This window comes from Gracilinanus agilis, chromosome 3, assembly GCF_016433145.1.
Source record: "Gracilinanus agilis isolate LMUSP501 chromosome 3, AgileGrace, whole genome shotgun sequence".
Lineage (NCBI taxonomy): Eukaryota > Metazoa > Chordata > Mammalia > Didelphimorphia > Didelphidae > Gracilinanus > Gracilinanus agilis.
The window spans coordinates 206,134,123-206,160,671 of NC_058132.1; the positions used below are offsets into that span (position 1 = coordinate 206,134,123).

General features: G+C 42.9%; 1 protein-coding gene across 1 annotated transcript in view; it reads left to right on the top strand.

The window, feature by feature from the left end:
• POU2F3 (POU class 2 homeobox 3) overlaps positions 1 to 25,175 on the top strand; it is a 30,775-nt gene extending 5,600 nt beyond the window's left edge. The window contains exons 2-11 of the mRNA XM_044669037.1: positions 3,277 to 3,381; positions 5,117 to 5,219; positions 7,858 to 7,940; positions 11,795 to 11,977; positions 12,818 to 12,959; positions 14,109 to 14,245; positions 14,553 to 14,714; positions 20,798 to 20,864; positions 22,540 to 22,669; positions 24,726 to 25,175. Of these exons, the coding sequence (XP_044524972.1) occupies positions 3,277 to 3,381; positions 5,117 to 5,219; positions 7,858 to 7,940; positions 11,795 to 11,977; positions 12,818 to 12,959; positions 14,109 to 14,245; positions 14,553 to 14,714; positions 20,798 to 20,864; positions 22,540 to 22,669; positions 24,726 to 24,765 (1,152 nt within the window). The 3' untranslated portion in view covers positions 24,766 to 25,175. The remainder of the gene's footprint in view (positions 1 to 3,276; positions 3,382 to 5,116; positions 5,220 to 7,857; positions 7,941 to 11,794; positions 11,978 to 12,817; positions 12,960 to 14,108; positions 14,246 to 14,552; positions 14,715 to 20,797; positions 20,865 to 22,539; positions 22,670 to 24,725) is intronic.
• The last annotated feature ends 1,374 nt before the right edge of the window (positions 25,176 to 26,549 follow it).

Below are 26,549 nucleotides of genomic sequence, written 5' to 3' on the forward strand. Positions count from 1 at the left end.
TATAAGAGACAGCTCTCTCTCTCTCTCTCTCTCTCTCTCTCTCTCTCTCTCTCTCTTTAAACCAGCTGCCAAATATATTCTTAGAAGCTGGCATGTGGAAATCTAAAAATTCTTGGGGCAACAATAAGACACCTAGAAGTTACTCATACCTGATGGGATGATGGTGCCATCCAAGGCGGGGGTGGAAAAGGTGAAGGCGCAACTAGGATAAGAGTCTCAGAGATTCTTTTAGTGGGTCAACACCTAGAAGTAATTGCCTTACAACAGTTCCTGAGGTCTTCCTTTTCTCCTCTGGAAAGTGTTCATCCTTTCTTCTCTCTTCTCAACCCTTATTCAAGAACTCAAGAGTGTCTTGTCAAGGAGAGGAAAGGAGGGGAGAGGAGAGGAACTAGACCCCAGTTGTCCTAATTCCCAATCCAGTTTTATTATGTCATGCCATGGGAAAATTGGACCTCAGTAATTTACTTCTCTGACACCAAAGTCACTTGATAGGTCCTCCTGTCTCTCCGGCTAAAGTGTGTTTTGTCTTCGTTGGCCCTAGTGCAGTCTTATTTACATAGGAACTTCTCATGGATATTTAGTATAAACTATACTAGAGGAGGGAGGGAAAGTGACCATATCTCATTTGACTTCATCTAAATGATGTAGCTCCCCCAACATCTAGCAGAGTGCTCAGCACACAGAAAGTACCTAAGAAATAATGACCAAATTTGTCAATCAAGCAGCCAGTAAACATTTATTAAGTGGGCCAGAACTTTTTTAAATGTTAGGGATACAAAGGAAAGATAGTTTCTCAAGGAGCTAACCACAGAGACAACATACAAAAAAACTGAACAAAATAGCAATATGCAGAAAAAATTGGAGATCGTCAACAAAAGGAAGGTATTAACATTAAGAGAGATCAGGAAGGGCTTTTTGTAGAAGACAGGTCTTAGCTGAAACTTGAGGGAAACCAGTGAAGCCAGGAAGCAGAGACGAGGAGTGTGAGAACACCAGGAGAGTTGGTGAAAATGCCAGGAAACAGGTGATATAGTGTCCTGTGTAAGAAACAGCAAGAGGCCATTGTCACTGAATGACAGAGTATGTTGGGGGCAGGGGTTGTTCGGGCAGAGGGGAAAGGAGGAAAGAGAGGAAGTAAAGAGTAAAAGGCTGGAAAAGAACACGTGTGTGTGATGGGAGATGGTGTGCTAGGCTAGGCTTTCTGAAAATTATGACATTTTCAGTGTGAATTTTCACACGGCAAATGCTGCAAATCAAGTTTGATTTACTGTTTTGTTGATTTTTGTCTAGACTTAAGGAAGTGGTAGAGAAGATGTTAATAAAGTAGATTAAACTTAGAAGTGTGCCAAGGCACTTTTTCCCCCGAAGGTCCTCATTCACTTATTCTTTCAATACACATTTTTTTAAGCATCTACTTTGTGCCAGGCACTGGAGATATGAAAACAAATTGAAATGGTCCCTGCCTGCAAAGATCTTACAGCCTTTTGGGGAGAAGCAACATGAACAAAGATGAGTAAACACAAAATAATTACTGGGAGAGGCAGAGGAGTACTAACACCCTATTTCCCGATGTAGACTTGAAAGTCACTTTCAGGATACATTGGGTCCCCAGGTCTAGCCCAGAGTGCTAGAGGCCCACATAGCAAACTGGAAGAAGGCTGGTCCTCTAAAGCCGGCCTTCACAAGCTGATTCTGTGGACAGCCATTAAAGGAGCAGCATGGCCAACGCATTCTGGTAGGCTGAGGAGATTGACTCTGTAGGGCTTAAAAATTGAAAATTCTTGGGGCCAATCTGTCTTGTTAACTACAGGGTGGAGATGGGAGGTGGGTTTGAGAAACAAAAAAGACCCTTTGGGCCCCTGCTGCAGCAATTGTCTTTAAGTCAGTAAACACGTTGATGCCTGCAGTGGGGTGGAGGGGGATGAGGGGGTGGCGGGATGGGATGGGAGAGTTTGCCACCAAACTTATTGGGGTGTGGTGGCAGCTTCTCATGTGAAGGGCAAGCAGCAATGGAAATAATAGCATCATGGCACTGCAGAATATCAGAGTTGGAAGGAAATTCACAAGTCATCTAGTCTTCCCTGCACAATCAATGAATTAACCAGAATTCACTGAGTTTTAAATAATACCAAGCACCTTGGAAAACCTCAGAAATACAAGAAAGAAATAAGGCAATCCTTGTCTTCCAGGAGCTTATATTCTAATGAGGGAGTTGACGCGTAAATAAATAACTATATGCTAAGATGTGCTCAGAGTCTGTTTTCAGAGTAGATGGAAGGTAACGTTGGAGAGGGAGGGCTACATGCTGTGGCTGGGTGAGTTTGAGAAGGAAGTGGGGAAGGGACTGAGAAATGGACCAGAACAGGAGCCCTTCATTTACAATAACCTGACAATTTAAAAGGGAATCCTTGGGCAGGGTTTGGTAGGGGAAGATGGGAAGGAGCTAGGGGTAGAGTATAAGCCTTGTTCCTTTGCCTTAGACAAGTACTCACAGTGTTTAGTCCCCCTTTACTATTTGATTGCCTAGCCTGAGGGAGGCCCACATAGGTAAGGATAATGATTTATATGTGGCTTTACATTTTGTTGCTTAGTCATTTTCAGTTGAATCCCCTTTTGTTTTGTTTTTTTGGCAAAGATACTGGAATGTTTGCCATTTCCTTCTCCAGCTCATTTTACAGATGAGGAAATTGAAGCAAACAAGGATTAAGTGACTTTCCCAGAGACACACGGCTAGAAAGTATCTGAGGCCAAATTTGAACTCAGGTCTTCCTGACTCTAGGCCCAGGAATCTTTCCACTGAACTACTTAGTTGTCCCCAAGATAGGGAGGCCCAATCTTAAAAAATAAAGACAAATGCAACAACAAGCATTATTACATTTTAGGAACTGTGCTAGATATCCAAAGGGAAAAAATGAAATAGCCCTGCCCTCAAGGAGCTTACTTTCCATAGGAGGGACAACATATTCACATAGCCAGCATCAGAGGGATGTGAATGTAAGTTTTCTTTACATCTAGCACTCTATCCACTCCAAGCCCAACACTCAGACCACCGGACCTCCCTGCCTGCATGAGGTAGGAAAGAAAGTCAAAGCAAGGCAATTTGCCAAGTTCCAAGTGCTCATCACACTTTTTTCAGAGTATGAAGCAAGTAGTTATTTACAAAGCCTGCTAATTTTCTTCTCTCCCTCTCTCTTCCTTCCCCCTTTCTTGTCCTACTCCAGACTTCTCCCTTTGGAAAAGTCTTGCTTTAAACTCTTCTCCTGCTGCTTCTTGTAGATCAAAACTGAAGACCTCAGCGATTCCTTGCAGCCACAACTATCACACAGGCCGTGCCACTTGTCTCAAGGACCTGCCATGATGTCAGGAAACCAGATGCCTGGGGTAACTATTAGCCAGTTTCAGGAAACCTGGATCTTCTCAATGGGAAAGTGGCATTCCCTAGAGGGGACTTGAACTCAGAGCCCAGCACCCAGTGACCTACTCCCTCTGAAGTCAACCCATTTTTTATCTTAAGTCCCAAGCAGTAACTGTTAGGAAGTGATTAGAAAACTGAGAGGGAAGGAGATTTTTCCAAGAATCAGCTTGGCTAAGATTGTTGGGGAGAAAGTACTCTTCTCTTGGAAAGCTGAGAGCCAAAGATGCTAAATAGAAGGCCATTTCAGAAATGCCCTTGTCCATAAGAGGACCTGTCATCAACGCCCATCAAGGTTACTTCTGCACATTCTAACAGTCCCCCAGTGGCTTCTTTCCTGTTATGGTTTGAAGTATAAATTATGGCACATGTAGGAATTAATTAACTCTCAAGGACCAAAAGTTTGTTGGGGAAGACAAGAAGACAAAGATGAGGTGTACTGTTGGAATTGGCAGCTTGAGGAGGCAGGAGTCTCCTTTTCTTAGAGGCCTTTCATTTGTTCAATAAATATTTATTTAACACTTGACTATAGGCATAACACCCTGATATATTCTCTAAGGAAATATGGCACCAGAGAAGGCTTGATTCACCAAGTTTCCCAAATATCCTATGGCTAGTTGAAAAGGAGACTGTAGAGAGAAGAGCTGATCTGATTTATGTCTGTTCTAGGCCAATAACTCATTACTGGGTCCTTCTTAAAGAGATTACAAATTTAGAACTAGAAGAGATACTTTAGAGATCACCTAGACCAGTGATGGGCAAACTACGGCCCTCGGGCCAGATGGGGGGGGGGGGCTGAAATGTTCTATCAGGCCTCACTGACATGATTCCTAATTTGACGAATACAATGAGTAAGATACAATACAATGAAACTTGGAAAGAGTTGCCTTAGAAACAGACTGACAGATAAGCATTTCCTTTCCTTTGGCCCCCTCTTTAAAAAGTTTGCCCATCACTGACCTAGACCAATAAACTCTTTTGACAGATCAGACCCAAATAAATCCCCTTGATCAGTATCACACAAATGAAGAGCCAAAAATTGGACTCAGGTCTTTTGACTTCAGGTTCAGGATGTTTTCTATTACACCATGCTACTCTTAAACAATTTGACAGGGTTCCTCCATCCATGTAGCTCTGGATTTTAAGTCTTTTTCTTCTTTTTTTTTTCTTTTGTGTCAGAGAGTTTAATGAAATCTACTGATTCATTGTCAGAATAATATTTTTAAATGCCTAAAATAAAGTATAAAAGATTACAAAGGAGGCCAGTTCTATTGAAATACAATGAAAAGAATGTTGTTTTTTTCTAAATGAATTCACAGATTACAGGTTAAGAACCCTTGATCCAGCCGAAGTTAACATCTCCAAATCACTTTTCATGACTGGGTTGAATCTCATTTAACTACTCCTTCCAAGACCTGATTACTAGAGCCAAGTTAAATCAGTACAGATGTTTGGGAGTGCTTCTGACCTGCCAGGGTCCTCAAAGAACATAATGGAGCTTAGGTAGATAACCTAACACTTGTAAAAACCGTAAATGACAAGGCACATAGCAGAGGGGAACAGTACAAGAGGTTTCACAGGGATCTGTGTGATTAAGGGCTAGGAAGAGAAAATAGACAATGGTTATGCTAGGGATTAGATATAGGTGGATGGACCAATTGACCCTGCCTCATACATTCTTAAACTATGTCTCCCCGTGTATAGGACATGGCTTCTCTCCATCCTCTCCAGCAACTTGTACTGGTTCCCAGTCACTTGCAGTCTGTGTCGCAGTTCCTGCTGTCTCAGTCTCAGTCTGGGCAACAAGGTAAGAAGCCCTGGGGTTCTCTTTCTGAACCCAAATTGCATTTTATCAAACCAGGGACAAATATTTGTTCAGTGCCCACTTCTTAGCAGCTGGCCCTTCAACGGGGAACACAGCCTGTTCCCAAGAAAAGGGGCCCTAGAATTCCTCATTCTGGTCATACTGTTCTGCCCCCATACCCTATCTCTTGCCAGATCAGTTTCAATCTCTCTCTTCTCTAGGCCCCAGCCCTAGGGGCAAAGGGGAAAAGAAAAGCCTCTCCATGAGCAAATCAGCCACAGCAACACCAGGAAATCCCAGTTCCTCAGAAATTTATCTTGACTGTTGTTTGGCTATAGTGGAAAAGCTATTCCAAGTTTGACTGCCCCAGGGTGGTGGGGAAATGACTCTAGTTGTGCTTGGGCAGAGCAATGGTGCCACCCAGGGGCAGCACAGAGGGCTGTTGGGAGGTCTGGAGTGGGTGGAGTAAGCAGCCACACTTGACTGTCCTGGGTGGTTTGGCAGAATGTTCCGGAGCATTGTGTCCAGCCTTCCTGGATCCCTCCCTCTCTCCTCCACCCACCCACACCCTTTCCTCCCACACTGGGTGGCCAGAAAGTATAGGCAAAGCATCACTATATAAATATATTCTGAATACTCCCTTGCCCCCCATCTCTGCCTTCACCTTCACTTTCTGAAAATCTCTGGAGACCGTGTGGGAAACCAGAATCAAAGGGGAAAAGCATCTGGTCAGCCTTCCTTTTGGTCCCCAGCACTTTCTTAAGAGGAGACTACCTAGACTCAGGTTCCAAGGCTTCTGAGAATAATGACCATGTCCTGATCATGGGTTTATTTAGCTAGTCCTTACCATGTCACTGTGAGACAATCAGGGACAGCTAGCTCTTTTCCTTTCTGAGAATTGGGGGAAACAGGCCTGGAGAAGGCACCCCTATGGGTTAGCATCAAGTCCAAGACTGGAACCCAGCTGGACTTCCTGACTCCTAGTCCAGGGCTTGTTTCTGGTGATCTCCACTTTTTTTTTTTTTACGATTTTTTTTTTCAGAGATGAATATCAATGCCATCATCAATGGATTTTCCACTTAGTGTAGAAAGCAAGGTCAACCACTGTTACCATCCTCTGTAGGGGAACTGGGATCACCCAAACCATCTAACCAGTGCTTTCCTCAGAAAAGCACCGAGATAAGGGGTAGGGACCCACACTGTCAGTTCACTGGTATAAGGACCACTCATGTGAGGAAGTTTCCTTGGCAGGTCCATTTCTTCACTATAATTTATCTTTTTAAAGAATCGCCTAGACCAGTGATGGGCAAATTATGGCCTGAGGGCCAAATGTGCCTCCCTGAAATGTTCCATCCAGCCCAGCGACATTATTCCTAATCTGAAAAATACAAGGAGTAGGATACAATACAATGAAACTCTGAAAGAGTTGCCTTAGAAACAGACTGACAGATGAGCATTTCCTTTCCTTTGGCCCCCTCTTTAAAAAGTTTGCCCATCACTGGCCTAGACCAAATGGTGTCAAACTCAAATAAAAAAACATTCATAAGATTCTTTCCAAGTCACAGTAACTTTAAAAAACCACATATTAACATTAGACCCAATTTGTCACATTTTTATTTATTTTTAAAAAATATTTCCCAATTACATGTCAATCATTAAGCCCGACTCTGGGAGTTTTGCAGGCTTCATGTCACCATCTTTGGTACTTCTCTGGTATGTCATCTTCATGCTACCATAGCAAGTACCTGCTAGTCAAGACTGAGGTCTTCCTGGCCCCAAAGCCAATTCCTTATCCACTAATCCATGTTGCCTCTTCCTTGGCACCTATTAAGTAGTCTTTTAATGCCTGATTAACCTCCTTGAGTCTCAGCTTCCATGGCAAATAAAGAAGTTGGACTATTATAACTGCAAAATTCTCTTCCAATTCTGAATAGATCCTATGATAATCGACAGGGATACATTTTGGCTTCAATGACCTACTCCTGAAGTAGGTCATAGACCTTTGCCTCAACTCCCTAGGACAGACTGGATCCCAAAGCCCTATTGCCAGAATGGCTCCTCCATAGTCTCACTAGAGGGGAAAAAAGAGGCATCTGAGGGGTCTTTTATCATTCTGGATGTGATATAAGGGACCAATTAGGTATAGGCCTGGAGACTTCCTGTGGCACAACCAGTGTCTTAGCTAGTCCAGTTGTGTTTTCCTGTACATTCCCGTTTGAATTCTCAGAAGAAAGCCCTAGGACTGGGCCCTCAGGTCTCCTCCCCTCTTGGGTTTCTCCTGGTACAGTCAGTGTTATCTGATTCCCATCTTGTTTATACCTCTCAGAGTTATCAGCTTGGCCCTCCCTCCCCTTCTGCACACCTCTCCCTGCCTAGCAGAAGGACTGGTTTGGGGACTGCTGTTCCCATCCCTATTTGTCCTGCCATCTGATTCATTGATTCACCACCTGCTGCATGTGGCAATCAATGCCTGGTAACACTCGGGGCAAGCTCTCTGGGAATGTGAAGTACACTAAGCGGCCTGATAGGACAGAGTTTAGCACTCTCAAAGTACATATTTCAAGCCCTCTCTCTCCTCGTCTTCCTCTCTTCTTTCTCCCTCCTAACCTCCCAGTGTTTCTCCCTTTCTCTTTTCCCTTAGGTCTACAGTCAAATCTTCTCCCATTTCCTCAGCAACAAAGCAGCTTCCTCCTCCCACAGACTGGACCTGGCCTGGCATCTCAGGTAATCAATATTCTCCATATTCCCTCCAAGAAGCTGAATTGTGCTCATTTCTTCCCTTACCCTGGCACCCACCTCATGGGCACAGAAAGTAACAAGAGACATTCTCTGTTCAACAAACTTTGTAAAATGAAGGAGTTGGTCTAAGATTTCTAAGGTTCCTTTCAATTCTGTGATCCTGCTGTCTTAGATAGGAAAACCAGAGCTACATCGGTGAGGAAATGACTTACCTAATAGCAACAGAATATCTAGACCAGAACCCAGACACTTTACTTCCAGGTTGGCATTCTTCCCACTAAGTCACATATCTTCTCAGGTAAAGTTAGCATAGGTACTTTCAGATCTGTAAAGCACTTTCCAAATATTCTCTCATTTATTCCTCAATAATCTTGGGAGGTAGCTGCTTTTATTATTCCTATTTTTACAGAGGAGGAAACTAAGGCAAACACTGGTTAAATGATTTGTCCCAGGTTCACACAACTAATAAGTTGGCTAGACTCAAACTCAGATCATCCTGACTCCATTCAATGCTTGGTTCATTGTGACACCGTTCCCCTGGGAAGAACATCCTGAACTGGCATCATGCCTTTACTGACTAGGTATCAATTTCTCAGGCTCCCAAAGTTGGGATCTATTTGGTGACCACCAGCTCAGCTTTCCATATTTCTTTTTGAACCGAAGGAAGAGTCCAGGATGCTACATGCCACGGTGAGCTGAGAAGCCTAGAGACCACAGGGAGGAGGGATGGATCAGAGTCACATTTAAGTTCTTGAACCCCTTAAAGGCTAGCAAAGAGATTGTCTGATTCTCCAATCATGCTACACAGGAACCAAGGATCATGGGAAGTAGAGCTGGAACTTTAGAAATCATTCAGTCCAACCCTTTCCTTTTATAAGTTCTGAACTAAAGCCCAAAGTGATTTGCTCAGGGTCCCATAGGTACTAACAGAACTAGAATTAAAAAGGAAGTCTTCTGATTCTGAATCCAGTGTTCATTCCAGTAGACCTTGGTAGAGGAGTCTGGGATGGATGGGTAAAACAGGTAGGGATAACCTAAGAGACAGAGAACGGTGTCCGTTCCCTGGGATTCTCAAATACATGGAAAATAAGATCCCTCTTCCTGACTTTAGGCTCAGGAATCAGGTGAGAGTTTAGTAAGACTGATGAATTCCATGAAGTCCTCCCATTGACTGAGTCTTCAAGAGGAGAGCGACACCTGGTGGTTAAATAAAAGTGGGGACACCTGGGTTCTCACCACCTATCACCTCCTTTTCTTTTCACCTTGAGTAGAATCCTAGAATCAGAAAATGCTAGAATTAGAAGGGATCTTAGCTGATCCCAACAAATCACTAAATAATACTTATGATGGCTTTGACAAGCCATCATGTGCATCTCCTATTTTCCAAGCAGGCATTTATCCAAATCAGCTCAGACCGATATCAATCCATTTCTTACTAAAGAACTTCTATTGAAGAAATAATGGGATTTAAGAGTCCCATGTTTGGAGATACTGAAGCCTGGCACTTCTATTAGGATAATTGAGTGTTAGACCTAATGATACCTCTTAGACTGTCTTACTTTCTTCTGTCATCAGCATCAATTAGTACTTATGGGACATCTTCAGTCAGCTTCCAAAAGTTGGAAAAGTTCTTAGAGGTCACCTAGTTCAACTCCCTCATTTTATGTTTGGAAACTTGAGTCCCAGAGAAGGAAAATTACTTAGCCAATGCAGATTCTAAAAAAGCAGAGCCAGGAGTCAAAACCAGGCTGTCTGATTCCAAATCAAGTGTCACAAAGCCTCTTCTAAAGGGTCATAACTTGTGTCGATGTCAAGAGGCTAGTCCTCTTTTCTTTTTTAAAGCCCTTTTCAAAAAAACCCTTACTCTTTGTCTTAGAATCAATACTAAGTATTGATTCCAATGCAGAAGAGAGATAAGGGATAGGCAACTGGGCTCAAGTGACTTGCCCAGGGTCACATAACTAGAAAGTGTCCAAGGTCAGATTTGAACCCAGAATCTCCTATCTCTAAGCCTGGCTTTTTATCCACTGGGCCACCTAGCTACCCAGAGTATAATCCTCTTCCAATGAATCTGAATCAGTTCAAAACTAAGAGGGACTGGCCAAGAAGGAGAAAATTAAAGAAAGGAGCAGGGAAAGGGCTTGGTCGAAATAGATTCCCACTCTAGAACCCTGAGCCAGTGGGGTTTTTGAGTCATTTGGAGAATAAAGAACACTTTGCAAAGTTGAGTATGCTCAAGGGATGATGGCACAAACTGGGTAGAAAGACAAATATTATCATCTGTTACCAATAAAATCAACTCTACCTAGAAAGGATGATGGTGGTTTGGAAAATAAAAAGACTAGTCATTATGGTTTGAAAATGTCTGCACTGAAGCCTGGAATTTCTATTAGGATAATTGAATATTAAACCTAATAATCCCTCTCTAGCTGTCTTACCTTCCTCTATCATCATTAATTAATACTTAGTGGACAGCTTCAGTCTGCCCTGAAGAAACAGATAAAACAAAACCCGAGTTCAAATGTGACCTCAGATACTTACTAGCTGTGCAACTCTGGGCAAATTACTTAACCTCTGTTTGCCTGTGTCCTCATCTGTAAAATGGGGGTAATAAGAGCACTTACCTCCCAGTATTGTCATGAGGATCAAATGAGATAACATTTGTAAGGCATTTTGCAAACTTTAAAGCCCATTATAAATGCTAGCTATTATTAAGTGGCAAGGCGATGAAGTAGATAGAGTGCTGGATCTGGAATCAGCAAGACCTGTGCTTAAATCCTGCCTCTGGTGTTCATTAGCTGTGTAGCTCTGGACAAGTCACTTAACCATGGCCTGTCTCATCTTCCTCATCTGTAAAATGGAGATAATAATAAATAGCATTTACTTCTCAGGGTTATTGTGAAGAACAAATGAAATAAAAATTTAAAGAGCTTTGTAAACCTTTAAAAGATTTTTATTTAACACATAATATTAAAAAAACACATTGACAAAGAAAAAGCTCTTAAAAGGCATTACATAAATGCTCATTTTTATTATTATTACTTTCTGGATTGGTGGTTGTAGGGTTGAGGTTTGTGAGCCCAGTGTTCTTTCTGTGATAACATTTGTAGAAGTCCACATTCCAGGGGCAGCTGGGTGGCTCAGTGGATTGAGAGCCAGGCCTAGAGATGGGAGGTCCTGGGTTCAAACCCGGCCTCAGACACTTCCCAGCTGTGCAACCCTGGGCAAGTCACTTGACTCCCATTGCCTAGGCCTTACTACTCTTCTACCTTGGAGCCAATACATAGGATTGACTCCAAGATGGAAGGTAAGGGTTTATATAAAAAAACAAGAAGAAGTCCACATTACTTTTCTCCTTACTTTGAAAATTGTTGTCTCTCCCATTAGACTGTAAGAGAGCAGGGACCAGCCTTTTTCCTCTTTTTGTAACCCCAGCATTTAACATAGTACCTGGCACATAGTAGGTGCTTAGTAAATGTTTACTCATTGAAATTGAGGTCTAAGCTGCATTCGAGGTGAAACAGCATGGTATAATGGGAAGAATATTGAATTTAGAGTCAGAGGACCTAGGTTTGGATTTCAGCTCTGCTAATTACTATTCATGAGATTATGGGCAAATCACTTAGCTTCCCGTGCCTCACTTTCCTGATCTGTAAAATGAAGAGGACTAAGGGCTCTCTGCAAGTTCTACATCCCATGGCCACATCACCCCTGTGTACCTGAAATGCAAGTAGGCCAACATATGCCTTCAGACCTTGTTTGTTTAGAAGTATCAGACAGAACGCCTCCTGGGATTTGTAGTATTTGTGGGTTTGGATTCATATTTTTTTATTCAACAGGCAGTTGGTCGCCCTGGGCTACCAGGATCATCTTTAGATTCCCATCTGGATGTGTCACAACATATTCAGGTCTCCAAACATTTGCCCAACTCTGGAGGGCCAGATGAACCCAGTGACCTGGAGGAATTAGAAAAGTTTGCCAAGACCTTCAAGCAGAGGCGCATCAAGCTCGGCTTCACTCAGGTTGGGATTGGGGGAGAAAGAGGAGAAAATAATTGAAAAAGGGAAGGAAAAAAACAACTGGCCTTATTGGTAGGGAAGCTGAATAAGACTAATTAATACAAGGTAAAGCAGGAACTTAGTCAAGTTCCTAGGGAAGAAAAATGCTTTCTGATATATAGAAACAACATCAGGTTCACCTTGAGCTCATTCCCATGTACACTTTGAAATTTAGAATGCAATGACCCTTTATAGGGAAACCGAAGATTTGGAAGGGTTACTTCTCCCCTGGAAGGTATTGTAGTGGGGATGGTTGGCTATGGAGCTGGCCACACGACTGCCATTGATTATGCCTTTGGTCCATTTAAAATGGTGAAAGACTTTTTTGCCTCCCTCATCCCTTTTGCCATGTGAAGAAGCCATATTTACTCCTCTCCTTCCTGTGTGTCTTCTACCATATATATATATATGTATGTATCTCCCACTCTGCAGTGGGAGCAGGGCAGTCAAAGCAAAAGCCACTGGCTCAAGATTTGACAAAAGGAAAACAAGTAAATTGGATTAATAAGGAAAAAGCCTGTCTTCCAATGTAGAGAGGTGACAGATCCAGGCAGCAGTGTCATGTCATGTGGGCATTGGTCCCAGAGCAGATGGGGACAGTTCTCCTCGGAAAGAACAGAGCTTAACTAATCTCCTGACCTCAAGGAAGGCAAGCTTGTTAAGAAACTTATGTGATATATGTGATGAGGTCTGGATCCTGGGTGGCTTTTGAAAGTAGGTCAGCTGGTAGGGAAGTGGGAAATGTGGAGGATGACGAGGAAGGAGGTTCTTTCTTATAGTTCTCCATTTTGTTTCGATGGGCAGGGTGATGTAGGGCTGGCAATGGGGAAGCTATATGGCAATGACTTCAGCCAGACCACCATCTCCCGATTCGAAGCCCTCAACCTGAGCTTCAAGAACATGTGTAAACTCAAACCACTCCTGGAAAAGTGGCTCAATGATGCAGGTGGGTGGCATGGATGGCATGCATGGGAATTTCAGAGGCCAGAAGAGGGTGGTACCCATCCCTCGATACCCTGATAAAAATGGTTACTCGAGTCTGTCAACTTTACCAACTATCCCTGGGGGAGGTTTCAGGGAGGTATTTGGGAGAGAGAGAAGGTAATATTAGTGTTATCATCTTGCAAAACAATGATAACAACAGCAATTACAATAACTCCCAATGCTAGATTTCTTAGCCTAAAATGTCAGTTTGCATTTTGCTTTTAGTTAGACTTCCAGGCTTGTTGAATTTAATTAATTTTATAAATGAATTAGTTTAACCTATTACATACATGTTCTTATGTATGTGCATCTGTGCACATTTGCACACGTATACTTTTTCTTGCTCCTTGAACATCCCTGTACCAGGAGATCTGAGATCCATTGCTGTTAGGAAGCAGGGATAGCCATGGCCCAACCCAGTTGGAAAAAATCTAAATCTGGCAGGCTCTTCCTGGGCATGCCCTTTCCTCCCTGCTGGGCAGCCCTGGGTAATAGTAATAATGCTACATGTTCACACAGGACCTATTCAGTGGCGTCTGGCCTTAAGTCAAGTCAAGTTAATTCAACTAATATTTATTAAGCACTTTCTATTGTGCTAAGATGGAGATACAAAGAAAAAAATGGGACAGCCTCTGCCTTCAAGGACCCATGGGGGGTGGGGTAAGCATTATGTGCCCAAATAAATAAACTAAAGAAAATTGAGGGAGAGAGTGCTAACTTAGACAGTAATACCCGAGATGAGCTCTGAAAAATAACAAACAACTAAGGAAGGATTCTGAGAGATGGAGGACAGAGTATAGTACAGTCATTTGTGTGAAAGAATAGAGATGAGAGATGCAGTGTCAAGAAAAGGGAATAGCTAGAAGTTCTGTTTGACTGGAATATAGAGTTGGGGAGTAGTGTGAACTAAGATAAAAAAAAGTGGGTAGAAATGGTGGAAGGCTCTAAATGACAGTTTGGGGAGTTTGTATTTTATCCTAGAGTCAATGGGGAGCCATTGAAGGTTTTTGAGCCAAGAAGTAACATGGCAAGACCGTTGGGATTGGGATCTATACGGACCTCTTCTCTCCTTCATGGAGCTTTTCTTGTGCTTCCTTCTTATTCCCTATAGAATCCTCTCCTTCAGACTCCACTGTGAACACCCCCAGCTCTTACCCTTCCCTCAGTGAGGTTTTTGGTCGGAAAAGGAAGAAGAGGACCAGCATCGAGACTAATATCCGCTTGACTCTGGAAAAGAGATTTCAAGATGTGAGTTAACATCTCATTTAGGGTGGGTCCCTCTTTACCCAACAATCTGGGCAAATCCCCAGAATGTCAGTCCGCTTAGGAAGGGTGTTTAGAGGCTCATTCCTCCCCTGACCTAGAAGAATACAGATAATATACATTCAGTTTCCCTCCCCAAACCCCCAGTCAAATATCCAATTGCTCTACTGACCCCCCTTCCCACAATGGAAGTCTTCGGCTCCCCTCTTCAGGACTGAGTGCAAGATGACTGCTCCTCCAGCTATGTCTCTTCACTTATACCCTCCCTTCCTGTCCTTCCTTTCCTTTGTAGAACCCCAAGCCCAGCTCTGAGGAGATCTCCTTAATTGCTGAACAGCTCTCCATGGAGAAGGAGGTGGTTCGGGTCTGGTTCTGCAATCGGCGTCAGAAAGAAAAGCGAATCAACTGCCCCATGGCCACCCCCATGAAGTCACCCATCTACAACTCAAGGCTGGTACGAGGCACCCAGCCTGGCAGTCTACAGAAGCCTGAGGGGAATAATGCTTGCAGGGTAACAGAGTGGGGGAAATTGGTACCCTCTGGGCCAGGTCTTATCCTGAATTCCTGTATATTCAGGCACTGAAGAAGCATCGCCTCCTTTAAGAGGAAACATGGTAGCCACATGGTAATGCTGGGTATCTGGGTGTCTTACAATATAGTGCCTTGCTGGGAGGCAGCTAGGTGGTACAGTGGTTGGAGCACCAAGTCTGGTGTCAAAAAGACCCGGATTCAAATCTGCCCTTAGACACTTCCTAGCTCTACGACCCTGGGCAAGTCACTTAATTCTAATTGCTACCCTTGCCTTTCTGTCTTAGAGTTGTTACTAGGACAGAAAGTAAAGGTATCAAGATATAGGTATAATATATATCATATATCTGATTTATAAAGATATGTTATATAGAGATATCTATATAGTACCTCAGTGCTCCTACTCTGTGCCACCCCAACTACCACTACTATATAGAGCTGGAAAGAACAATGCTGAAAATTAATGTCTCAGAGTAACGAGAGAGTTGCTGTTGTCTTTGAGAGGGGCATGGTATAATGGCTATGGCCCAGCTCTTGAAGGCCTAGGTTCAAATCCCACCTCATACACTTACTTTACTAGTTGTAAGACTCTGGCTATGAGCTTCAGTTTCCTCCTCTATAAGGTGAAGAGCCTGAGCTCAGTGACATCTAAGGTCTCTTCCAGCTCTAGATCTCTGATCCTGTGATGAAGGGGCAAGGGAAAGAGATGAGAAGGTACAATCATCTTTGAGACTTAACTGATTAGACTTAATTAGTCTAACCTCATAATTTAATAAAGGAATAAACTGAAATTCAGAAAGCTATATGACTCGGTGGCGTATAGGTAATATCATCACCAAGAACCAAAGCCAGGTCCTCTGACTCCGAATCCCGTAATCTTCCACTTGTCCATCTAGGGTACATGAAGATAGCAACTAGAACCTTGGGGGAAAGGGTCTTTGATTCCTTTTTTTAAAACTGTGTACCTAAACTAGCAATAAAAAAAAATAAAAATAAACTGTGTATTGATTCCAAGGCAGAAGAGTAGGAAGGGTTAGGCAATGAGGGTTAAGTGACTTGGCCAGGGTCTCACAGCTAGTGTCTGAGGCCAGTTGGAACCCAGGACCTCAGGTCTCTAGGCCTGGCTCTCAATCCACTGAGCCATCTAGCTGCCCCCTCCAAAAATCTCTTGAGGGTGTCAGTGAACGAAAACAGTCAAGCTGAAACCATAGAATCACAGGATTTAGAGCCAAAAAGACACCCTAGAGGACATCTAATCCAAACCCCTCATTTTACAAATGAAGAAACTGAGACATAGAAAAGTTAAATGCTTTGTTCAAGGTCGTACACAGTAAGTGGCAGTAAGAACCAAAATGTGAGCTCAGTAGTACTGACTCCAGGTCCAATGCTTTCCCACTATACTCTGCTATTCCCAAGAAAAACAACAGGGAGTGGAAAACCCAGAAATACAAGGAGGAGCCTCCAGTGAAGAAATCTATAAAGCTGCCATCTTTGGAGCTCTTCCTACCTTCTCTGACTCCAAGGCAAGCTAAGAAAAAAGCCAAAGAACCTAGTGAAGTGCCTGATTGTTTGTGACTCCACCATGAAAGTCCACTTTCCCTATCTGCTTTAAGTTTTCCTCTTTTTCTCCCTGTTCATCTTCTGGGGATTGATGGAAATTCATTCATTCCATAAACATGGCATTTGCTAGGCACAGGGCCACTACGGGGGGCTGAGGATACAAACATAAGCATAAGAGATAGTCATTGCCTCACATGAGCTTGCTTTTTACTGTGGAGATATAACATTGCCATAGATAAGAAATAAAAGGTGATTTGAGGAGAAAGAAAGCTGTCACCATTGGTTGGATTAGGAAAAGTGTTGCTTGAGGAGGTGACTCTGGAACTAAACCTTTAAGGATACTAAGCATGGTAAATGGCAGAGATAAGAATGAAGTGTGGCAGCTAGTGGTGCAGTGGATAGAGTACAGGGCCTGCAGTCAAGAAGATTCATCTTTGTGAGTTCAAACCTGACCTCAGACATTTACTAGCTGTGTGACCCTGGGCAAGTCACTTAAACCAGTTTTCCTCAGTTCTTCATCTGTCAAATGATACTCCAGTATCCAAATAGAGAGGAGAGACAGACAGACAGATAGATAGATAGATAGATATAGACAGAGATAGAAGAAGAGACAAAGAGAGAAGAATAGAGAGAAAGAGACAGGGTAGGGGGGAGGAGATACAGAGAGACACACAGATAGGTAGGGAGACAAACACAGAGGGAAAGGGAGACAGAGAGGGGGAGAGAGAGAGAGAAGAGGTAAGATAGTTTTGCTTCAGTCTCCCCTAAGTTTTAAGTTTGTACCCTTTGCGAAGCAGAGCAAGTTCTCAGCAAGGAGAGTGGGAGGTCTCTGTTCAGTTCTATTTCCTTGGCCTTGCAGCTGTTTCAGCACCTGTGCATTGGCTGGGCTTTAGAGGTCACTGGCTTCTAAGTGGTCCGGCTCAGGGTCCCTGTCTTGGGCTCAGGCTTAAACTTTGCTTAGAGCAAATGGTGGGCAGTTCTAGTTTTGGTTCTCTCCCAGCACATGGCATTACTGGGTTTGACTGCCAGAAGGGGGGAGGAGCAGAAAAGGGAGAAGATAGTTCTAATTTCTTCCTCCACCCATCTCAGTATTTAAAAGTGTCATTAGCTCCCCTATGATTTAGGTAACCTCCCCTGGTTTCTCAGAGGAGAGTTTTGCTTTGCTAATTCCTTTGTCCTCATGCCAGACCTGATTTTTCTGTTTTGCAGGGAATAAGATGCTTTATTCTAAGTGGCTTCCTCTTGTGACAGAGGTAGAAAGGGACAGATGAATGGCAGAAATCACAGACTGTCTGAGCCAGATGATCTACCATCCTCAACGTAGAGAGGAAGAAACTTGGGCTCTAGAAAGAGGACATTATCTGTCCAAGGTCACACAGTCATTTAGTGGCAGAGTTGAGATTTGACAAAAGGAGATAAATAGAATCCGAGGTGCTGGGGATGACAAGTCTGGGAGTATCTGGTAGAAGTTCCTGGGATGTTATAGGGGAGCCACTGAGAGCTTCTTCCCCTACGTTGGCCCCACTCCCATGTCTGTGCATTCCCAGCCTACTGATGAGCCTTATAATAAAAGAAAAAGAACAACCATAGTTGGAACTGGGTTTAATAAATTAGAAAACAAGTAAATGTTGTATCCTGCCGGGATAGGAGATTTGAATTGTGGATCTTAGAATATAGGGGGAAAATATAGTTCCTGAGCATGTCTCCTTCTTCAAAGTTCAATAAATTGAATCAATCATGATGCATCCCAAAATAGAGATAGGGACTAGTCCTCTGATTTACATAGGGAACTCATGTCGGGAAACTCCCTCTGCTAATGCAGATGGCCACTTTATTTGCTACCTGTAGCTTTTTTTTTTTTTTAATAGGCAAATGGGGTTAGGTGACATGCCCAGATTCACACAGCTGGGAAGTGTCTGAGGCCAGATTTGAGTCCAGGTTCTCTAAGACTCCAGACCTGGTGCTCTATCCACTGTGCCACTTTGCCCTGCTACTTGTGGTCTTAAAGAATTGCCTAGAAGGGGTAGGTAGATGGCTCAGTGGAGCCAGATCTAGAGACTGGAGGTCCTGGGTTCAAATATGGCCTCAGACACTTCCCAGTTGTGTGACCCTGGACAAGTAACTTAACCCCCATTGCCTAACCCTTCCCACTCTTCTGCCTTGGAACCAACACTTACAAATTGTTACAAAATTACAAAATCCATCCCACAAAAGCCATAACAACAACAATGTAATAAAAATAAGTAACATTTATTAAAACTCTTTAAGGTTTACAAAACGCTTTATAAATGTCATCTTGTTTAATCCTTACGCCACTCTGTGAGGTAGTTGCTATGTTATTTTCATTTTACAGATAAAGAGGCTAAAAAGGCACACACAGGTAGCAACGGTATAAGGCAGAGTTTGGACTCAATATGTCCTGATTCTGAAGCCAAAATGCTGTACTATACACAATCTAAGGCAACCAGCAACCCACTTGGCAGGTTATAAGGAAGAATAAGGGAAGGGTAGGTATATTGTATATGTTTCCTCTCAGAATAAAGGGAAACCGCAGGCACTAATGATGTCTGACAAGGAAAAGGGGCTGCCTCGTGGAGTAGTAAGCTCCCTGCCACCAGAAGAGTTCAAGGAGTAGCTAGATGGCCACTTAGGAGCGATGGCATAGCCATCTCAACAGCTAACATTTGCATGTCACTTTAAGGTTTGGCTTGCACTTATCACATTGGATTTTCATAACACCCTATGGGACAGATGCCATTATTATCTGCATTTTATAGAAGAGGCTCTAATAAAAATAATAACATTTATATGGCACTTCAATGTTTGCAGAGTGCTTTACATTTATTATTTTATTCTTATAACAAGCCCGTGAGATCCCATTTCACAAAAGATGAAGCTGAGGAAGACAGAAGTTAAGTGACTTTGACAGGGCCACACAACTCGTAGGGTCCAAAATAGGATATGAACTCGGATTTTCCTGATTCCAAGTTCAGGACTCTATCCACTATGCATAAGAAAAAAATCTTGCATTGAAAAGGAGGCAAAACCAGAACATTAAAGACACTCTTTAACTCTACAAGTCCGTGATTAAGGAGCTGTGTATTTGGATACCAAAGATTTTTATTTATTTATTTTTTAAACCCTTACCTTCCATCTTGGAGTCAATCCTGTGTATTGGCTCCAAGGCAGAAGAGTGGTAAGGGTAGGCAATGGGGGTTAAGTGACTTGCCCAGGGTCACACAGCTGGGAAGTATCTGAGGCCAGATTTGAACCTAGGACCTCCCATCTCTAGGCCTAGCTCTCAATACACTAAGCTACCCAGCTGCCCCCTTTTTATTTTAATCTCAACTGGGCTATTTATTGCCTGATTTCTAAAATCTCTTCCAACTCCAGTGAATATGGATCTCTGATTCTTTGAAGTCTTTATTATTTTTTGAATTCTTAAGTTTATTTAATTAATTTAGAATATTTTTCCATGGTTACATGATTCATGTTCTTTCCCTTCCCTCCTCTCACTTCCCTCCCATAGCCAATGAGCAATTCTACTGGGTTTTACATGTCATTGATCAAGACCTATTTTTATTATTTTTTTAGAATCTGTCTTAGAATCAATACTGTATATTAGTTCTAAAGCAGAAGAGTGGTAAGGGCTAGGCAGTGGGGGTTAAGTGACTTGCCCAGGGTCAAACATCTAGAATGTGTCTGAGGCTAGATTTGAGCCTAAGACCTCCCATTTCTGGATCTGCCTCTCAATCCACTGAGACACCCAGCTGCCCCTAATCTTTATTTTTTAAAACCTTTACCTTCCACCTTAAAATCAATACTGTATACTGGCAACAAGGTAAAAGAGCAGCAATAAGGGCTAGACAATGGGAGTTAAATGATTTGCCCAAAGTCACACAGCTTAGAAGTGTCTTAGGCCAGATTTGAACTTGGGATCTTTGGTCTCTACCTGGCTCTCAATCCACTGAGCCACCCAGCAGCCCCCTTCTTTGAAGTTTTCAGGGCAGCCTAGAGGTCAATGATCTGAATTCGAGTCTTCCAAGGGTTTTTCCCAGAATCTGTTTTTGTCCTCATGTCCTCTCTTTGGTTCAGCCTCTTTTGGCTTATCTCATTTCCAGGAAAGAGCTGCAATGGACTGAGGGAGCCAGCTTTCCCTCCCTGACTTGGCACTGAGAGGCATTGCACTCATCAATACACTGGGGCAGTGTGTGTTTCTAGCCAGGCTTCTCCAGGGCACCAGCTTGTGGGAAGAGACAGACACCTGGGCTGGGAGCTCATATGTTCAGTGTGGAAGACCCTTCTGGGAAAGAAATAACAGACTGTGTATGGGACCATAACTTGGCCATTGAAGAAATCTTAACTCTGGGTCTGGGGTTGAGTGCCAAGGGATGCCCCCAGGAAGGGAAAAGAGGAACTAGAATGTAACAAAGCTCTGTTGCTTTTCAGGTCTCTACTACGGGGTCTCTTGGTCCCCTCTCTGTCACTCCTGTTCACAGCACCATGCCTGGAGCAGGTAAGTTCTATGGGAATGTTTCAGAAGAGATTGAGTAGGGGATAGCTCTGTAGATTGAGAGTCAGACCTAGAGATGAAAGATCATGAGTTCAAATCTAGCCTCAGACACTTCCTAGCTGTGTGACCCTGGGCAAGTCACTTCACTCCCATTGCCTTCCCCTTACCACTCATCCGCCTTAGAACCAATATACAGTATTAATTCTAAGGTGGAAGGTAAAAGTTTAAAAAAAGATATTGAAGAATACTGAGAATCACAGAATCCAAGCTGAAAGGAACCTTGGAGATCATCTGATGTGGTATTGCAATGATGGTACGATGGTGGAAGGAGAACAAAATTTATTTTTATGACCTTTACCTTTTGTATCAATTCTAAGACAGAAGAATGGTAAGGGCTAAGCAATCAGGGTTAAGTGACATGATCAGTCACATAGCTAAGAAGTATCTGAGGCCAGATTTGAGAAAGTACAGAATTTTGCGTTGGTAGGTAGATCCTGTATTCAAATCCTAGCTCTGTTAGCCATTAGTTGTGGAACCTTAGATAACTTATCTAACTGCTCTGGAACTTGATTCATCATCTGTAAAAGGAGGGGATTGGGCTATATTAAATCTGAGCTCTAAAATGATGATCTAGTCCAACTCTTTTATCTTTTTTTTTTTTAACTCTTACCTTCCATTTTAGAATCAATACTGTTTATTGGTTCCAAGGCAGAAAAGCAGTAAAATGGGGGTGAAATGACTTGCCTAGAGTCACACAGCTAGGAAGGTTCTGAGCGCAGATTTGAACCCAGACCTCCCATCTCTAGGCTTGGCTCTCAATCCACTGAGCTACCTACCTGACCCTCTTTTATCTTATAAACAAGGAAAGTTAGGTAGGCCTAGAGGGAAGAAGAGATTTGTCCCAAGTCACAGAGTAGCAAATAACAATTAGGAACTATAGGTAAGCCCGATGTATTTTATTTTTCTTTATTTTTTAAACCCTTACCTTCCGTCTTAGAATCAATATTGATTCTAAGGCAGAAGAGTGGTAAGGGCTAGGCAATGGGGGTAAAGTGACTGCCCAGGGACACACAGCTAGGAAGTGTCTGAGGCCAGATTTGAACTTCCTATCTCTAGGTCTGGCTCAAATTCGTCTGAGCCACCCAGCTGCCCCCAATGTATTTTCCATCATGTCCTCCTTCCCTTTTTATAGGAATGGGAAAACTGGAAAGGCTGACTGGCTTAAATTTGTCCAAAAGGCCCTAAAGGAGTCCTCCATGGTCTGGTCTCCCCTTCTTGCAGATTCTTTGCTCTTTCCCTTCCCCTCATAACCTGATAGTCCTTTAGCAAAATGTCCCTTTTCATCTCTCTGGCTGGTGGGAGTGAAGGGGCTCTCGCTGTCCATGCCCAGCCCTGGGTGTGGCCTCCTGGAGTAGGCTGACTTGAGCATCTATCTTTGCCAAGTGTGGGGCTTGCAGAACCAGCTCTTCCACTCTCCATGTCCTAGGATGCAAAGAAGCCCCACTCTCAGGGCTGCTCAGGGTGGTGCTGTTATAAACGTGCTTGGAGGTGGGGAGTGGGAGGGAGGGCTGTGATCAGGTCAGAGACAGGCAAAGGAACAAGGGAGCTGATGGCAGGAGAAAGAGGTTCCAGGGATCTACACTAAGGATTTCACCTCTGTTTTTGTCTCTCTCGACAGTAACGTCATCCTGTTCCCCTGGGAACAACAGCAGACCTTCGTCTCCGGGCTCAGGACTCCATGCCAGCAGCCCCAGTGTATCTCAGAATCACTCAAAAGCAACAGTGAACTCCAGTTTTAACTCCTCTGGGTAAGGAGGGAGAGAGAGACTCTGGTGTGCCCCACATTCTGGCCAAGAAGCCGGGATGGATGCCTTGAGAAGTGGCTCAAATCATGGGTGTTGGAAAAAAAGGATGAGGGAGGTAGCTGGAGGACAGGATGAAGGGTCACTCTGGAGCTTGTCCTGTAGAGGGTGGGAATTAAAGGGGAAGTAGCAGTCAGTGTTCCTGGCTACTAGCGGGAGTCAACAAATTCACCAACATTTTCCTCTCTTCTGGGATGGAAATTTCCAAACACTCTCATCAGAAAGGATTAGGTCATGTGCTGGGCTCTGCAAGTGTGCTGCTCCCTTCAAGCCAAATCCTGGATTCTCCTCCAAGCTGGTCTGAAATGGATCCACTGTTTAGGCACAAAGAAAACACTGAGTTTGGAGCAGGACGGTGCCAGACTCTCCCTCTCCTTCATTTGGGTCCTTCTCAACTTCAACTTCCCCTCTCTTGGCATACACACTAGAAGAGAGAGGATTTTCATCAAGGAATCATGGGCACCTTTGAGCCAAAGGACCAGCTTAGAAACATAGTTCCCCATTTGTCCAAATTCAAAGGCACATGACAATCTGAAGATCTAGAGCTCTTAAAGACCTGCATTTGTCCAGATGATTTCTGGACTAATTCTGATACAGGTCAGTCAGGCAACCAGCTAAGCCTGAGAAAAGGAGAGCCCACCCATCCAATGAATCATATGGCAGCTGGAGCAGAAAGGGTCTCTTAGAAATCATCTTATCCAATATTTTGTTTTATGGGGGAGGAAACTGAGGTCCAGAAAGGGGATCAGCTTATTCAAAGTGAAGCATGTTGTAAATGGCAGTGCCAAGATTTAAACCCAGTTCCTCTAATTCCAAAGCTGATGCTATTTCCACAATACTATGTTATAAGCATACACTTATTTGCATGATAGTTATAGGTTTCATCTTCCTCAGAAATACAATGCACATTGTTGAACAATGATATATGTACAACCCAGTGGAATTGCTCATCAGTTCCAGGAGGGGGGAGGGAAGAGGGGAGGAAAAAAGCATGAATCATGTAACCATGGAAAAATATTCCTAATTAATTAATTAAATAAAAATAAAAAAAATACAATATACACATACATGTATGCATCTATAAAAATGTATGAGCAGGGGGCAGCTGGGTAGCTCAGTGGATCGAGAATCAGGCCTAGAGACAGGAGGTCTTAGGTTCAAATCCGGCCTCAGACACTTCCCAGCTGTGTGACTCTGGGCAAGTCACTTGACCCCCATTGCCCACCCTTACCAATCTTCCACCAAGGAGCCAATACACAGAAGTTAAGGGTTTAAAAAAAATGTATGAGCAGGGGCAGCTGGGTGCTCAGTGGATTGAGAGCCAGGCCTAGAGATGAGAGATTCTGGGTTCAAATGTGGACTCAGATACTTCTTACCTGTGGGACCCTGGGCAAGTCACTTAATCCCCACTGCCTAGCCCTCACTGCTCTCTGCCTTGGAACCAATACTATACTAAGAAAGAAGTTAGGGTTTTAAAAAATGTATGAGCAGCTAGGTGGCACCATGGATAGAGTGCCAGGCATGGAGTCAGGAAGATTCATTTTCCTGAATTAAAATCCAGCCTCAGACACTTACTAGCAGTATGACCCTGGATAAGTCACTTGACCCTGTTGACCTCAGTTTCCTCATCTGTAAAATGAGAGAAGAAGGAAATGGCAAATCACTCTGAGAAAACACCAAATAAGGTCACAAACTGAACTGAACCAACTACAAAAATAAATATGCATGTGGATATATGTATACCTACACAGTGTATATATATAAACATTTATGGGTATATATGTGTATACATATAGCATTATGTATACATTGAAACATACCATTATCAATATACCTGTATGAATATACATATTTTCAGTAAAGTCATAAATATATGCACATTTTAATATAGATATATATGCCCATGCATATTCTATACACACATATGCATATATTTATCACTGTTTATATCTATTTCTAATGTGGTTTTTACTTCCTCTGTTGGTTTCTTTCTATCCTCTAGATCTTGGTACCGATGGAATCATCCCACCTACCTCCATTGAAACCAGAGAATCTCTGCCACTGCACCTGACCCCGTTTCCCTTGTTGCATGGAGGGAAGTCTCTCTCTTGCCTTTGGATTATGGACCAACTTCTTTAAGAAGAGGAGAGGAGACTCCCCTGTCAACAAGCCCAAAGTCTTGCCTTCTTCAGTAGCAAGAGGCTCAAGAGATTCAAACTGTGATTGCACCATGTGTTGACTCTTAATACTATTGAAATATAAATCTACCCCCAACCCACCCCCTAGGAGTTTGCCAATCTCACCTTCCCTTCCTGGGATCTTCTCATATAGTTCCAAACACCCAAGATGATTTCTCATGCCTTGGTCTTTTGGAAGAAGGAGGCCTTGGTCTTTCCTTCATAGCTCAAAGGAGGGCTTCTCATGAGAACAGTCTACCTAGCATACCACACCACACCACAAATACAGATGGGGCTATACTGATTTTAACTATAAACTGAGCCATGGTCACCAAATTCATTTCAACAGAGAATCGTATCGAAATTTGAACCTGGTGCTGCCTACAAGGCCCCTCATTCCTTTATCTATTCAAAGCTTTTAGGTCTGCCACTCTTTTCTCTTCCTTTTTCTTTTATACACATCCAAATCTACTTATATTTGTGTGCTTCCCCACTGCTACTTACCCTCCTCTTATTTGTAGAAAACTAAGCTCTCCTTAGTCTCCCCGAAGTGATCTCTTACCTTGTCCAGACTCAGAGAATGTTGTTTTTTTTTTATGTATTTTTTTCTTTTCCTCCTTCCCTGCTTTTCTGGGCTTTCTTGGATGTGGAATGGTAGGATTAAATGTGTACATACACATAAATAATGGCAACTACATACTTGTAAATAGCCCTCCCACTCCCCACTTCCTTTTTTTTTTCTTTTTGCAGTATGCTCTTTCCTTAAGATGGAGTTTTCAACGTATGTTACTCAGGTGCAAATTTTAAAAACATGTAATATTTTCTCTTGTTTTTTTAAAAAAAGAAAAGAAAAATACCAAAGTGTGAAATACTCTAGTAGCTTTCAGAGTTCCTAGAACTTAAGAGTTGGAAAAAACTTCTGAGATCAGGAAACTGAGGCCTGGAGAGGTTATGACTTCGTCACCCTGGTGATGGTCAGTAGCAGACAGATTTTGAAACCAGATCTTCTGACATAAGACACAGGGATCTTATCATTCACTATACCATGCTGCCTAATTACCCAACTGGAAAGGGCATCTTAGTTGATTTCCTGACAAGGGAGTTGGTTAGAAGGGGTGGCAGAGAGATATCTCTATTGTCCTTTTCAGTGGTCTAGTGGGTAGTGACTTAATATGAAGCTGTTCCAGTTAGACTCAGGACAAGGCATTTGTGTGTGGTAACCAAGGTTTGAAAGTTGTACTGCTTTGTGAGTTACCCTTCACTAGAATATATGACTTAACATACAACAAAGTAGATACCTACTTGAGGAAGATATTTATAGAAATATGTTGTGTACATACTTATATGTGAGTATGTATATATTCATATGTGCATTTACTTGCATATATGGACACATTTGCATAAACATATGTATATTATAAATCTATGTACATAGACCCACAGATACAGCATCCCAAAAGATTTTGTGCCATATTCAGTTATCAAAGTTGAAAACAGCACTAAGACTTTGGGGACACCCTCCATAGAATCCCAAAATCCTAGAGTTGTAGGGACACTCAGGGGCCATCTAGTCCAACCCATATATGGTCAAGAAGCCCTTATAGAACATACCCAATCATTTGGTCATCCTTTGCTGGAAGATCTTTAAT